Raw genomic sequence first — 15,685 nt, 5'->3', positions numbered from 1 at the left:
AATGTGCTATACAGACAAATTTTGTTATTTGCTTAACAACACTTCATGTTCAATATTAAGAATGCTTTTGATCACGTGTTTACATGCTCAGCGACCTTTTTTTTACAGCACATCTAAAACATACTGTAAATACACGTTGGAATCGATCTCATAGACACTAGAGAGAGAGAGAGAGAGAGAGAGAGAGAGAGAGAGAGAGAGAGAATAGGAAAATTTCGATGACCTTAAGAAAAATATTCTTAAACGCGGAGTGCATCCAAAGGAAAAGGTTCAGATGTCAACCACCTTATCACGAGAGAGAGAGAGAGAGAGAGAGAGAGAGAGAGAGAGAGAGAGAGAGAGAGAGAGAGGCTACAAATTTTAGATAAAATAAAGGATTGCAGGTTTTAAACCTTTATAAGAAAAGATGATTTAAACTTACTCTTTTTAATATTGAATTATCTATTTTAATTGAAATTTCTAAAAACCATCCAGGCTAACCAATTTCAAAAAGGCCAAATTTAGGTATCTAGCACGAAAAAGGCCAAATTTAGGTATCTAGCACGAAAAGGGCCAAATTTAGGTATCTAGCACGTAAAAAAGGCCAAATTTTGGGGATTTGGTCCGAAAAAAGGCCAACCTGACTTACCTGCTTCCAGGTTGGAGTATTTCCTGTTATCACCATAATGTAAAGACCAGCTGGTACAAACTTATTTTCATTAGAAATTATCTTGAAGCGAAGGATTAGGAAAATTCATGTTCAAGGTGATTTCATGTATTACTGTTATTGTTATTTTCTTACTCCTTATACTTAATCCTTATTTATTATTATTTTTCTTACTTCATAATCCTTATGCTTCCCTTGGCTTTGAAATGGAAAATTATAAACAGTTTTAAGGATAGGAGTTGTGAATGGAAATATATTATAAACATGAATATGGAATGAAAGTTACAAAGCACCACATATGTCTCTCTGTTTCACCCATAAAAAAAACTTTGAAATTATTGTTCTATATTGCAGCTGTATCAGTAAACGATAATGTCCCAGTAGTTTAATAGTTATTGGTATTACAGTTGCTTTAGAAACCCCAAAATGTATCTAGTTTTATTTTATTTTGGAGCACAGGTAATACATGAAAAATATTAAGATACAACTTTATGTGTTAACTGGTACTTTTGGCTTCATTAATTCTGGTACACTTTAGGGAAGCTAAAATGACGTCTGATAGCTGTACATTGTAGCATGCACGGTCTAGGTATAGAAGGTCAACCAATTAGCTTACCAAAATTCGAGCGACTCGCGCGCCTCATCAAGTGTACCCTCAATGTTGCCAGTTTCCTTTTTCCTACACACACACACACACACACACATACACAAGGGAATGTGTTGTCACCTATGTTGTTTATCCTCCTCATGGATTTTGTAATGCGTAGAACAGTCAGAGATGGTGGAGAAGGATTGGACTGGATTGGTGATAGAAATTTAGCAGACCTAGAGTATACTGATGATTCTGTCCTTGTTAGCCGACCACCACAGGATTTGCAATACTTTCTTACCAGAATTCAGGAAATATCACACAAGGTTGGGCTGAAGATAAGTAGAAGAAAGACAGAGATGATAAGAAAGGAGTATGCAATGGAAAATGAAATATCATTGGAAACAGAAACGATTAATGAGGTAGAACCATTCAAGTATTTAGGAACTATGATCTCCAATACAGGGTCTTTAGAATTTGAGTTTAGTGAAAGATTGAAAAAAGCCAAACAGACAATGGCAAAGATAAGTAAAATTTGGAAATCAAATCACCTGAAATTACATATAAAAATCAGTCTACATATCAGTTTTGTGAGATCGGTGTTACTCTATGGACATGAGTCATGGAATGACAATGAAATAATCTCCAATAGATTTAGTAGATTTGAGAACAATGGGAGTTCTGGCAGGACAGGATTAGAAATGAAATTATAAGGGAGATTACTCGAGTGCTATATATGGATGAGATCATGATGAGGGGTGGATAGAGATAGTTTGGGCATGCTCTTCCTACTCCCCACGAAAGATTACTTCACCAAACGTTCAGCTGGGCTCCACAAGGCACTATAAGAGTTGGAATACCCACGCCTACATGGCTGAGGATTATGAAGCGCGAAGTAGATGATGAATGGAGAAGTATTGAATTAAAATCTCAAGACAGAGATGACTGGCGAAATCTAACTGAGGCCCTTTACGTCAATAGGCGTAGGAGCAGATGATGATGATGATTTTTTGTTGGTGAAAATAGTTAATCAAGACTATATGCCTTCGTAAGGATCCATTCTCCTTTAAAGGTTGTCAAAAGCATTTTCGGTGGTTCTTGTGATTACTTTATGTAGTATATATTTACAATTTTGAGTCTTGTCATTGAAGTGGAATGTTCATCTCTCTCTCTCTCTCTCTCTCTCTCTCTGCGTATGTATTCTATGTAGAATATTATTGGTCAAGGACTTCGACAAAGATGTCCATAAACCCATGTAGGTGGTAAATCCTTTCAGTTATCTTTGTGTCTCATGCATATTGCATGTATCTTGACTTTCATCATTTCTATTGTATATAACTATCTCTCTCTCTCTCTCTCTCTCTCTCTCTCTCTCTCTCTCTCTCTCTCGGAATTGCCATGGCTAAAAAAATGATTATTGGAAAATGAACTTCATTGTCTCGCCCACCAATCGGTGGGACTGAAGACGACTTAGAGTTCATATGAGGCCATTGACATCGGTTTGATGATTGCCTGGGATTGGGACGAGGAATCTGGCTTTGTGTGGGTTGGTGGAATTGGAGCTGGGAGAATTGTGTTACTGTAAATCGGTATCACACTCTTTTGTTTATTCGGTCTAAATAGGAATACGATAATTCTCACGTGTTGTGGGTATATGGTGGGGAGGTATTGAGGAGTGCTTGGGAGGATCCTGTTAGTGGGGGAAGATCGAAAGGGAGGCAGAGAATTATATTGCAAGATAAGGTGAAGAATGGTATGGAGAGAAGAGGTTTAGTAGCTGAGGATGCTTTTGATAGAAGGTGTTGAAGATGGTGCATCAGGCAACCGACCCCTTAATTTATGGGTAACGATGGGAAAGAAGAAGAAAAAGAGATGACAATTCCACATTTAGAAGTCTTTGATGCTCGACTCAAACTCCTAATACAAACAGATGAAACTGAATAATATCTGTATTTATTTCTCGTGAAAGACAGAAAACTACAACCAAAATATACAGTGAAGAGGTTGTGAAAATGACAACAAACTGAAATACTCAGGTGAAAATTTGAGTGCCGAAAGTTTAGTATCTAAGTGAGTAGTACATGGCCGAACTTTCTTCGCGATCCCCCACTAGCGTGATAAATGGATGAGGGGTACTCTAGGGTTCACGACTGCAGGCAAAGAAGGTAGTGGCATAATGAAACATCAGAACAGCTACTTGGAATGTTGGTAGACTAACGGGGAGGTTAAGGGAGACAATGAATCTGATGGAGAGGAGGAAGATAGATGTACTGTGTGTGCAGGAAACAAAATGGCAGGGAAATGGAACTAGAGAGATAAGAAATGAGTAAACTCCATTACAGCAAGTCACAAGAGGGAAGAAATGGAGTTGGGGTCATGATAAGTAATAACTGGAAGGAAAAAATTGGCAGATGTAAAGAGAATAAATGATAAACTTTTAACGATTCCAACGGCAATAGGGTAGCAGATAGTAAATATAAGTTCAACCTCCGCCTCTCAGATGGGTTGCCAAGAGCAAGAAAAATATTTATTTAGACAAGAGTTTGAGATAGCTATTTGAACAGTGAAAGAGGAGGAGAAGCTGATCTTAAGAACAGACATGAATGGCAGAGTGTGGAACAGAAGGGATGAATATGAGGAGGTACATAAAGGCCATGGGTTTGGAATTAGAAATAAAGATGGGGAGTATATATTAGAGATGGCTCAAATTTTGAATTTGCATATATAAACACCTGGTGTCAGAAGTTGGATAAACAACTGATAACTTATGAAACTAGAGGAGTGGAAAACCAAATAGATTGCATCTTAGTTAAAGAAGCTGACAAAATCAGTGTAAGGTACTTTGAAGTGATTATGGGGGAAGCAAGTGTTAAACAACATATAGACTGGTAGTGGTTGTTTTTAAAATGAGAGGTAGAAAACCCAAGAAGAGAGAGAGGAGATCTAGAATTATGGTTTTGGACCTTAGAGGGGAAAATGTTTAGTAATTTAGGAGGAATGTGAGAGAGAAACGTCTGGGAAGCTTGAACTTAGAGAGTGGAATGTGTAACAGAGTTGAAAATATCTGAGTGGGTATGAAAGGAATATTTGTAGAGTAGGCAGATGAATTAATGGGAAGAACCAGCGGATATGGTGTGTCGAAAGGAGAAAAGTGGTAGTAGGACAGAGAGGGGCAAGAGTCAATTAAAAGAAAACCAAAGACATTTAAGGACTGAAGAGTAAGGCAAGCACAGAGAGCAGAGGAACAATACAGAGAAGAGGAAAAAGATTCTAGGAGAAAAGTAAATATAGCTATTGGAGGAGCAGTAAAGCAGTTGAATGAAAGGCTAGTAGCAAGGAAAGGTAATATGTTGATAGGATGTCTTCTTAACAAACATATTGTTACCTGGAACATAGATGAAGAATTGTTAGTAATTATTTCTCAGCTGATCCCATCTTTGGTCGTCAATTTCTCTTGGTGGGATTTAATGATACGTTGGTATTCTTAAAATACACTTTAATCAATCTTGTGACTACATTGCTCTATGACAGCCGACTCCTAAGTGTGTGTGGAGCGTCATACACAATCTGACAAAACCAAAACATTGCTAAACAAAAGAGCATCACTCTCAAAAGACTTAAATCCTACTCCAGTACAAAACTATAAAGAATTACATCCTATCTTTGAGGTAATCAATAAATGTTTGAATCCTAATACCAAAATAAATCATTACACTTATGTACAAAGCATAACATGTTTTATTCATGCAATATGATGCAATGTTGCGCAACACCTGTAACACTTGAAATAATATAGTACATTATTGCAATAATACATAACAGTCTCCTCCCCCTTAACATGACATTGTAAAAATCTTTATAAATCTAATCTCTCAGGGGGCTTTGCTCTGTTAATCCTATTAGGAAGCACTTTAACCTCATCTTGTACTGGTACATGAATTGGTTCTGAATATACATTTGATGTTGGAGCATCTTGGTTAATATTTGACTCATTTGATCTTACTATTTCTTTAAGTTTCTCATCTCTAACATTCAGATGCTCTACTGTATTTCTTTTTAATGGCTGTAATTGATCAACATGACGTTTTACAACATTATCACCAACACGAACATCGTAATGTAAATTTCCTATCTCTCACAATCTCTCCTGGTACATACTTCTCTGGAGTGTTGTACGATCTTACCATGACATCAGATAAAGGTAAAAAATGTCTCACATTAGGAAGCTTTACTACTTGTTTATACCCTTTATCTTCTAAATCACTTTGCAAACTTGGATACAACAAATCTAACTTACACCTTATCCTCCTCCCCATCAACAAATTTGAGGGTATCATGCCTGTTGTGCTGTGCGGCGTTGTTCTATAAGACAATAAAAACTTTGATACATGCAAAAAATATGTTACCTGAATTTGCTTTTCTACACTTCATATTATGTTTAAATGTTTGGACAAATCTTTCAGCCTCTCCATTAGTAGATGGATAATATGTTGCTGAAAATGTATGCTTTATACCATTGACATTACAAAATTCTTTAAACTCTTGTGAGGTAAATTGTGGACCATTATCTGTAACAATTCTTTCTGGAATACCATGTGTAGAAAAGATTTGCATTAACTCTTTTATTGTGGCATAAGACGTTGTTGTCTTCATTGGGATAATTTCCGGCCACTTACTGTAAGCATCTACTACTATCAAAAACAAGTAATTTAAAAAAGGACCTGCAAAATCTATATGCACTCTTTGCCATGGATACCTGGGTAACTCCCACGGGTGCATTCTAGCAAATTGAGGGTTGTTCTGTTGCATAACACAATTCATACAATTCTTTATCTAAGATTCCACATCTTTATCTACACCTGGCCACCATACATAAGTTCTGGCAATTGACTTTGATCTTACAATACCTTGGTGATCAGCATGTATTTCAGACAAAACCTTATTTCTCAGTGAATTAGGAATAACTACCCTTGAACCTCCCATCACTATTCCTTGTGTTACACTCAGTTCATACCATATATCCTTATACGGTTTACAATTTTCCTCTTTTCCACATAAGTCCCTACCTGTCATTAAACTCTCTAAAACCTAACTAAGTACTGGGTCTCTCTTGGTACTGTGTGCTACATCTTTTGCAGTTATGGGTACATCATATACAGAAATTAACAGAACACTGTCATCATACTCCTCTGGAGCTTTGTCTACGGGTAATCTGGATAAAGCATCTGCGTTACCCATGTTAGATGTTGGAGGGTATTCTATATCATAGTGGTATGCTGCTAACGTAATTGCCCAACGTTGTAGTCTTGCAGCTACCAACGTAGGTAAACTTGCTTTTGGACCCAATGTTCCTAATAAAGGTTTATGATCTGTAACAAGTGTGAACTTTTTCCTACCATAAAGATACATATGGAATTTTTTAACTCCATAAACTAATGCTAAACCTTCCTTTTCTATTTGAGAGTAATTCCTTTCTGCCTTGTTCAATACTCTAGAAGTGAATGCAATTGGTTTTTCTGTTCCATCTGGCATTACATGAGATAATACTGCACCTAAACCTATGTTTGATGCATCACATACTAATTTAACTGGTAAATCCATTTGATAATGTACTAGGAATGTAGGTGATGTTATTTCCTGTTTGATTCTTTCAAAAGATTCCTGACACTTTTGTCCACTTCCATTCTACACCCTTATTCAACAGATTATACAATGAATGTGCAATTGTAGACAAATTCTGAATGAAATTCCCATAAAATGTTACTAAACCTAGAAATGATTGTAATTCCTTAACATTTTCTGGCACTTTTGTTGATTATACAGCTTTAATCTTCTCTTTAGTTTTGTGAATACCCTTGCCATTTATTACAAAACCTAAGTATTCCACTGAATCAACTTCTAAAATACATTTGCTCTTATTTACTCTAATATTATGTTCCTTCAACTTCTTCAGAACTGTTCGCAATCTTTCTCTATGTTCTCTTGTGTCTTTACCAGCAATTAAAATATCATCTATAAAAATGAATACTCCTTGCATTTCTGAAAAAAATCTTATCCATGCAACTCCATAAGGTAATCTATTTGGTCTAAACAAACCTACTATGGGTTTCACAGACAGTGCAAGTGCGATTTTTTGCAATTATTCTGTAACGAACACTCGTATCAGTACGAGATTTTACTATAGTGTATTACACCCAGTAAGGAAATTTATAGGAGTATCATGAATCATTTATTGTAAATAATAAAGACTTTTGTACCTATACCAAGAGGCAAAACTCATTAGCCAAGCAAGAAAACGAACACCAGGTTGGAAGAGCTCCACCTGCCTACAACCCCCTTCACCTCCAACCCCCATTTTCTTCCTCCCCTCTCCTTTCTTCCCTCACCTGCCCTACGTCTTTCCTTCTCTCTTTCTCTCTCTCTGAATGTTGCTTTGATTTAAACATATTTTTTTACGATTTTTTTTCTATCAATCTAATAATAATTGATACTGTTGTATAAATGTAACAGTTCAGTCGTTGTTACCCTCCAGTTAACTTATTAATATCTATTTATACACTGATTTGCTCTCTCCCTCTCTCTGCCTGTCAGTTTCTACTAATGTGGGGAGTTGTACAGAGGCTTAACCAATTTTTCCTTTTGCCCCATGCTTCTGAAATTTAAAGTGTTTGCTAAATAGAAATATATATATATATATATATATATATATATATATATATATATATATACAAATATATATATATATATATATATATATATATACAAATATATATATATATATATATATATATATATATATATATATATATACAAATATATATATATATATATATATATATATTGTCTTTGAGTTTGAACAATATGTAATTGTACACAATTATATCATTGCATATTTCGGTATTGGGTATGAGCATAGATGATAGGTATCCATAGGAAATGAGAAACAAAATCTTTATTTCACCTAATGCCACATATATCCCCCCCACCCCCTAATTGAATTTGATTGAATATTGGTATCGACCGATGACGGGACTCGAATGTGGGTAGGGCATAACCTTCATATTCAATTTTTTTTTGTTTATTTTTTTGTGTGTTTTTATTTTCATTTTTTTTTAGTCTTCATCGCTTTCTAATAGCAAGTCAACTTCATCTTCAGTGTCACTGTCAAGATTAATAATGACTGGATCAATACTGTCATGCATGTTATCTGTTGAACGATAACTATCCTCAAAAGCTCGTGATCGACGTACTGCCCCTGCCCATACATCGCGAGTGACAGAGATCCTTGCCTCCTCTAATCTGGCATGTAGGTCTGCTCGGGTGAAACGTTGGAGTGAGGAGCGCTCGTAACGTTTCATGTGTCCCCACACCTGCTCGATTGCATTGAGCTCGGGATGTGCGGGCGGCAGGCGGACGATTTCATGGCCCCATTCTCGAATGGTGTTATCTACCTTGTACTTAGGCTCTGGCCTATTTTGACGGCATATGTATAGGAGTTCAGGTCTTGTAGCATGTTGCGGGAAGGATATATTTCTGCGCTGTAACCATTCAATGAGGTCAGATTTCCTGGTAACTGTGGTGGGACAACGACTATCTTCTGTCATTATACTGTGGTATGGGGCATTGTCCATCACTAATACCGAAGGCTCCTCCAGGAGTGGCAGGAGCTGAGTTGTTAGCCAACGTAGGAATATATCGCCATTCATTTCCCCGTGGTAGTCGCCGCTGGTATTTTTAGCAGGGAAACTGAGGAAGGAACCATCAATGAAGCCATCGGCTGTACCACCTGCGACTACCACGAAACGTTCCCCCTCACCTGGTGGCACCTGACGGCTGTAATTGGCACTGGTATTAGGCTGCGTGGTATCCACCCATTCCATGTTATGGCTCATTCTGGTTGTGAACCACGTTTCATCCAGGTACACTACCTCCCTGCCGTCTTCCCTATGTCTTTGAAGGTCCCGCAGGGAACGTATCCTTTGGCACATGATGTCAATTGACTCCTTCCTGACATACATCTTGCGCTGAGTGGTCTTATACTCGATTCCCATTTTGTGGAGTAAGCGCCATAGCTTAATCTTTGAGGTACTCTCGGGGATGATGCTTTCTTCCTTCAGGTTCTGTGCCAGGGATGCGAGAGTAAAAGTCTTCTTGGCAACAAACTTTGTATGTATGTGTCGACGTATGGCTCCTACAGAGAAACTGTCAAAGATAGGCTGTGCTGGAGGCGTTGGTGGTGTGACGGGACGTGGCTTAGTACTACGATACACAATTGAATGTACCGTACTCAATTTCATCCTCAAGGCTGCTGCAACACGGTGGTAAGGCCTGTATGAAGGAAAGACTTTATATAGATATGTATTATATAAAACAAAATCTTAAACATCCACCACTTGAAAATAAATGTATCAGTATAATCAAGGCTTTAACTCTGATGAATGTCCTGTGGAAAGGGTCAATATTTATTAGTAATTCATAGAGTAACTGTAACAAGTCACCTATGCAAACTAATCTGAAGGCAGTTGTCAGCTTTCTCTTTATTAAAAAACTTGAAGAGTTGGGTGACAAACTCATTTCTGCAACCATACGGACAGACATCTTCTGAGGTGGCCATCACTTCTTTAAGCTCTCCCTCGTAATACCAGTAAATGGCTAATGCCCTGAGTAGAAATAAGGTTGGCCAAAAGAAGGCAAGAAAATGCAGGTACGTATACAACAGCCATTTTCCTATCAGTCATAGTGTCTATCACTCAGCTACTCCAAAACCCTTCAGATAGGTGTCAATCTAATAATTATTTACATAACCAATACCATAGAGAGAGAGAGAGAGAGAGAGAGAGAGAGAGAGAGAGAGAGAGAGAGAGAGAGAGAGATGAGCAAACCAGTAAATAAAGCAGTCAGTCATCTGATAGGTAACAACCGATTGAATTGTTCCATATCTACAACAATAAATATTATAATTAGATAAGATAGATAGATAGATAGAGTGCTTGATATAAAAAAAAAATCATACAAAATAAGTTGCAACTTAAGCTACCTTCTCAGAAAGAGAGCATGAAGGGAAGGGAAAGAACGGAGAGGGATGGATGGCGTGGAGGTGGAGAGAGATAGCTTGAAGCAGGGGGAGAGCAGGTGAGGGATGAAAGGAGAGGGAGGGAGGGGGTGGAGGTAGAGGTTCTGTATATTATTGTTCGGTTTTGTGACTGGATGATTGAGATTTTGCCCTTTGGCATAGGGGCAAGTGTCTTTATAATTAATAATTAACGATTCATTATACCCCTATAAATTTCCTCACTGGGTGTAATACCCTATAGCAACATCTCGTATTGATACGACAGAATAATTGCAAAAAATCGCACTTGCACTGTCTGTGAAACCCATAGTAAGGATGTATTTACTGTACATAATTCTTGTAAAGTTTCATCCATGGGAAGCTGTTGAAATGCTTGTCTTAAATTTAATTTAGAAAAAACACTGCATCCTGACATAGTTGCAAACATGTCTTTCGGATTTGGTAAGGGATGTTGAGCTACTTGCAGTTGTGGATTCAACGTTACTTTGTAATCTCCACATAAACTAACCTGTCTACTTTCCTTCACAATAGGAACTAATGGTGTAGCCCAATCTGAATATGTAACCTTTTCCCAGGAACCTTCATTTTCTAATCTCCTGATTTCTGTTTCAACTGCACTTTTCAATGCATACGGTACTGGTCTCGGAGCACAAAATCCAGGAGAACTGTCAAGTTTGAAAACTAAAATTGCCTTTGCGTTCTTTACTGTACCTACTTTATCTTCAAATACGTCTTGAAACTCTGATATGATATCATCCACAGATATTTCATTTTTGTGTTCATCTTGTCTACCTGTAACCTTCAAAATGCTTGGCCAATCTAACTTCAAATACTGTAGCCAATCTAAACCTAGCAAAGTTTGTCCATTACCTTTTACTACTGTTAATGACATTCTCTCTAATTTCTGTTGTTTGTGCTGTACTTCTACGTTCGAAGCACCTATTACCTGAATATCAAAACCATTATAACCTTTCAAAACTCTATTTGTACCTTCTAATGACAAATTAGGAATGCTTCTAGCCGTTTTCTCAGACATAATTGATACATCGGCTGCTGTGTCAACTTGCATCAAAATTGGTTTACCATTTATGATTACTTCTACCATGATATGTTTCTTTGCACCTTTGTTGACAGAATTAATGCGAAACACAAAATCAGTTTCTGACCTAACCTGATTATCATGAACATTTTCCGCATTATTCTCTTGACCAATAGTATCAATTGTAGCATTTATTTTCTTTGCGTACTGTTTAGGGAATCTACAAGCAGTTGCAAAATGACCCATCTTTCTGCAATTCTGGCATGTTTGTCCAGTTGCAGGGTATTTCTTTGCTTCGTATGCAAGATGATCAGTTTTACCACACCTATAACACTTGGGTTTTTCCTGTTGTTTCTGTTTATGAGCCCAATTCTGTTGCAACACGATGGCAACAGTGGTGTGAGGAATTTGACAAAACCAAAACATTGCTAAACAAAAGAGCATCGCTCTCAAAAGACTTAAATCCTACTCCAGTACAAAACTATAAAGAATTACATCCTATCTTTGAGGTAATCAATAAATGTTTGAATCCTAATACCAAAATAAATCATTACAATTATGGTAACATGTTTTATTCATGCAATATGATGCAATGTTGCGCAACACCTGTAACACTTGAAATGATATAGTACATTATTACAATAATACATAACAAAAAGAGAAAAGGATATCTTAAGATTTCAAACTTGAAGAAAAGACAATGACAAGATTGGAGGGTAACTGGTAGTCGTAAAGGATAAAGGTGGAAATATATTGCAGGGGGATAACGACATTAAGAGGAGATGGAGAGAATATTTTGAATAACTATTGAATACTGAAAAGCTGGGAAAAGCACAAAGGGTGGAGGGGCCAGTGATGGAGATACGGAAAACAGAAGTGAAGCAGACTTTGATTTAAATTAAAAATGATAAAGCACTAGGTCCACGAGAGTTTCATATTGAAATGGTCAAGATACTAGCTACAGTGGGGGATGAATGGAGGCTGGATTTATTAAGAGGAATTTGGGGAGAGGAAGCAATGCCCAAAGACAGAGAGGAGAGTCTGGTGGTATCTGCATTTGAGCAGAATAGTGATATGGAATGTGGTACTACATGGGAATTAAAATAACAGAGCAGGGTTTGAAATTTTTTGAGAGGGTACTAGAGAAAAGCAGTTTGGATTCATGAGGGACAGAGGGACTATGGATGCCATCTTTATTGTAAGGAAGCTACGGGAAAGGAGGCTAGAGGGAAACCAAAAACACTTCTGTACATTTATAGATCTAGAAAAGCCTTATAAAAGAATACACAAATAAGTGATGTTTTGGTGCCTGAGGAAGAGGCAAGTCCAGGAAAACCTGACTTTCCCCTTCGCTCCCAATAGATTCCAACGCCAACGAAATTCATGAATTATAGCACAGAAGGTATTATTATTATTATTATTATTATTATTATTATTATTGTTATTATTATTATTATTATTATCATTATTATTACAAGCTAGCTTATAACCCTAGTTGGAAAAGCAGAATGCTATAAGCCCAAGGGCTCCAACAGGGAAATATAGCCCAGTAAGGAAAGAAAACAAGAATATAAATAAACTAGATGTTGTACAAAAGAACAAGCACAAATGTAACAACTGCTGTTGGGGAAACAGAAACCTTTGAAGATAGTGTTGGATTACTCTATGGGTTAGCATTAAGCCCATTTTCATTTGTGCTGGTCATGGATGTGTTAAGTGAAGAGATCAGAGGTGAAGAGTTGTGGGAGTTGCTGTATGCAGATGATTTGGTGAATGCCGGTGAATATGAGGAAGACTTACATGAAAGGGTTATAGAGGGGCCAAAGATTTAGGAGAGGGATGGCTTAACAATAAATGTAGATAAGACTGAAGCTATGGTGAACAGTAAGGACGGAAGGGACAGGATAGTCATACATGAAAGTAGAGGCTTTGTTTTAAAACAGGTGGTACAATTTAGATACTTGGGATCTACTTTAAGTCAGGAGGGAGGATGTGAGGCTGAAGTTTAGAATAGGATAAAAACAGCAGCTTGAGGGATGTGGAGTGAGGTAGCAGGAGTAGTATGCGATAAGAAAATACCAGTCAAGCTAAAAATCAAGATCTACCGGGCAGTATTAATGTATGAATAGGAAACGTGGGCTTTAAGACGAAACAAGGAAGTAAAGCTTGAGAGAACAGAGATGAGAATGCTGAGATGCATTATGAGAGCATCTGCTTGAAAGATTGGAAAATTATGAAATAAGAAAAATAACAAGTATAGTAAAGACTACAAAGGTGACAAGTGTCACTACTGAGATGGTGTGGGTATGAATTTGAGGATGTGAGGGTGGGGATGAAGTGAGGATTTATCACTTTCTCTATTCATTTGATAGATCACGTTCAATCATAATGCGAATTTATTTTACCCCTTTTTGGGGAAACTGTTAATCACGCCTATTGACCTTCTACTAGGATTCATCCACCTTCTTTCGAGGCAATCAGAACCATTTAAAAGGATTCATGTGATAAATGGATGTTATGTCTCTCTCTCTCTCTCTCTCTCTCTCTCTCTCTCTCTCTCTCTCTCTCTCTCTCTCAAGGACTTCGACTAGGATGTCCACACTCCCAACAGGCTATAAATCCCTTCAATTCTCTCCATCTCATGCATATTGCATATGTGTCTTGATGGGTGCCATCTCTCTCTCTCTCTCTCTCTCTCTCTCTCTCTCTCTCTCTCTCTCTCTCTCTCTCTCTCTCTCTCACCGTAGCCATCTGGATTACCACATTACAATCGCTATGATCATAAGATCATGATTGGTCGAAGTGATGACGACTTCGAATCGAAATGAGGTTATCGATTTCTGTTTGGTGATTGCCTCGGATTGGGACGAGGGACTCTGGCTTCACTTGGGGATTTGAGAAGGGAAGCTGGGAGGATTTGGATACATTAATCCGGATAAATTTTTATATGTTTTAAATTTGAATGTTTCATCGGTCTTTATAATCATTTCACGCGTGACTGAAACTGTAATTATTACTTTGGTAATGGGTGTGTAAGCACTGACATTTTATCTGATTCTGGGTGTTTTAACGTTTTAGATGGTCGCTTACGATAGTAATTAATATAAATCTATCCATGGAATGAACTGAGGGTAGCTTAAGAGCAATTAATGTAAAGGATGATTCCATGTCACTCTAATCCTCTTACCTTACCACAACTAAGCTGCAAATTGATAACACATTATATCTCATTGTCCTCATTTGAGGACGCCTAATAAATCATAATCTTATAAATAATTTATTTCATAAAACAGCACAAATACAAATGGAATAAAAAATAAATAATGAATTATCAACTGCTTCATGTAAAAATTACGATCCAGTGATGTATATTTAGATGTTTTCTTGGGGTTTACTTTCGGTGTAAAATCAAGTACAGTCATCCCACCATTCAAATGTAAAAACAGTACGAAGAAGACTGAAACCTGACAAAGAAAAGAGTAACAACATGACTCCCGGGATAATACAAGAGTCGGATCATAACGCCCTGCTTTCAGAACCTGGTTAGGATGCCTAAAGTTGTTTGGTGAGAAACTTACTTCCCATGACTTTACCCTTCGCTCCCAATAGATTCCAACGGCAACGAAATTCATGAAGGTATTATTATTATTATTATTATTATTATTATTATTATTATTATTATTACAAGCTAGCTTATAACCCTAGTTGGAAAAGTAGAATGCTATAAGCCCAAGGGCTCCAACAGGGAAAAATAGCCCAGTGAGGAAAGAAAACAAGAATATAAATAAACTAGAGGAGAAGAATAAACTATTAAAATATTTCTAGAACAGTAACAACATTGAATTAGATCCTTCACATATAAACCATAAAAACTTATGTAATAAAATAGAAAATATCTGGGTATACTGTATATATAAATACTAGTTTATGTGACCTGTCAAAATGACGTCTAATTATTTAAATGGATATGCACACACCCAGAGATTCAACCCTTCCTACCCCCTCTCGTCAGGTTACACGTCTGACAATGCCACTAAGCGTGACCGAAAAAAAATATATTCAGTATTTACTGTATATGTGATAGCCAAACACTTGCTGTTTATATATTATTACAAAGCTGGTTTAGTGTAGAGTAAATACAGTAGTTTATTTATGATTTTATGTATATTTTCATATGCGCATTGAAGAGAGGTTAGCCAGCTCTTGAGATGTGTTCCTCTCGTGTAGATTTAATTTTACTATGTAAATTACAAAAGACTTTTGTCGTTAATTTCATTGTATTCTTTACTAAAGTCAGTATATGTAAATTTACATTATTTTTAAGAATTAGCTTTTTTA

General features: G+C 36.9%; 1 protein-coding gene across 1 annotated transcript in view; it reads right to left on the bottom strand.

The window, feature by feature from the left end:
• Positions 1-13,488: 13,488 nt before the first annotated feature.
• The window catches only part of LOC137626199 (SCAN domain-containing protein 3-like), a 15,339-nt gene continuing 13,142 nt past the window's right edge, over positions 13,489-15,685 (bottom strand). Inside the window, exons 5-6 of the mRNA XM_068357274.1 lie at positions 14,535-14,549; positions 13,489-13,558 (exon numbers count right to left, since the gene is read on the bottom strand). Coding sequence (XP_068213375.1) covers positions 13,489-13,558; positions 14,535-14,549 — 85 coding nt within the window. The remainder of the gene's footprint in view (positions 13,559-14,534; positions 14,550-15,685) is intronic.

Source organism: Palaemon carinicauda, chromosome 33 (genome assembly GCF_036898095.1).
Source record: "Palaemon carinicauda isolate YSFRI2023 chromosome 33, ASM3689809v2, whole genome shotgun sequence".
In the NCBI taxonomy this organism is placed as follows: Eukaryota; Metazoa; Arthropoda; class Malacostraca; order Decapoda; family Palaemonidae; genus Palaemon; species Palaemon carinicauda.
The sequence above is the reverse complement of the archived record's forward strand: the minus strand, read 5'-3'. Positions and strand labels throughout refer to the sequence as shown.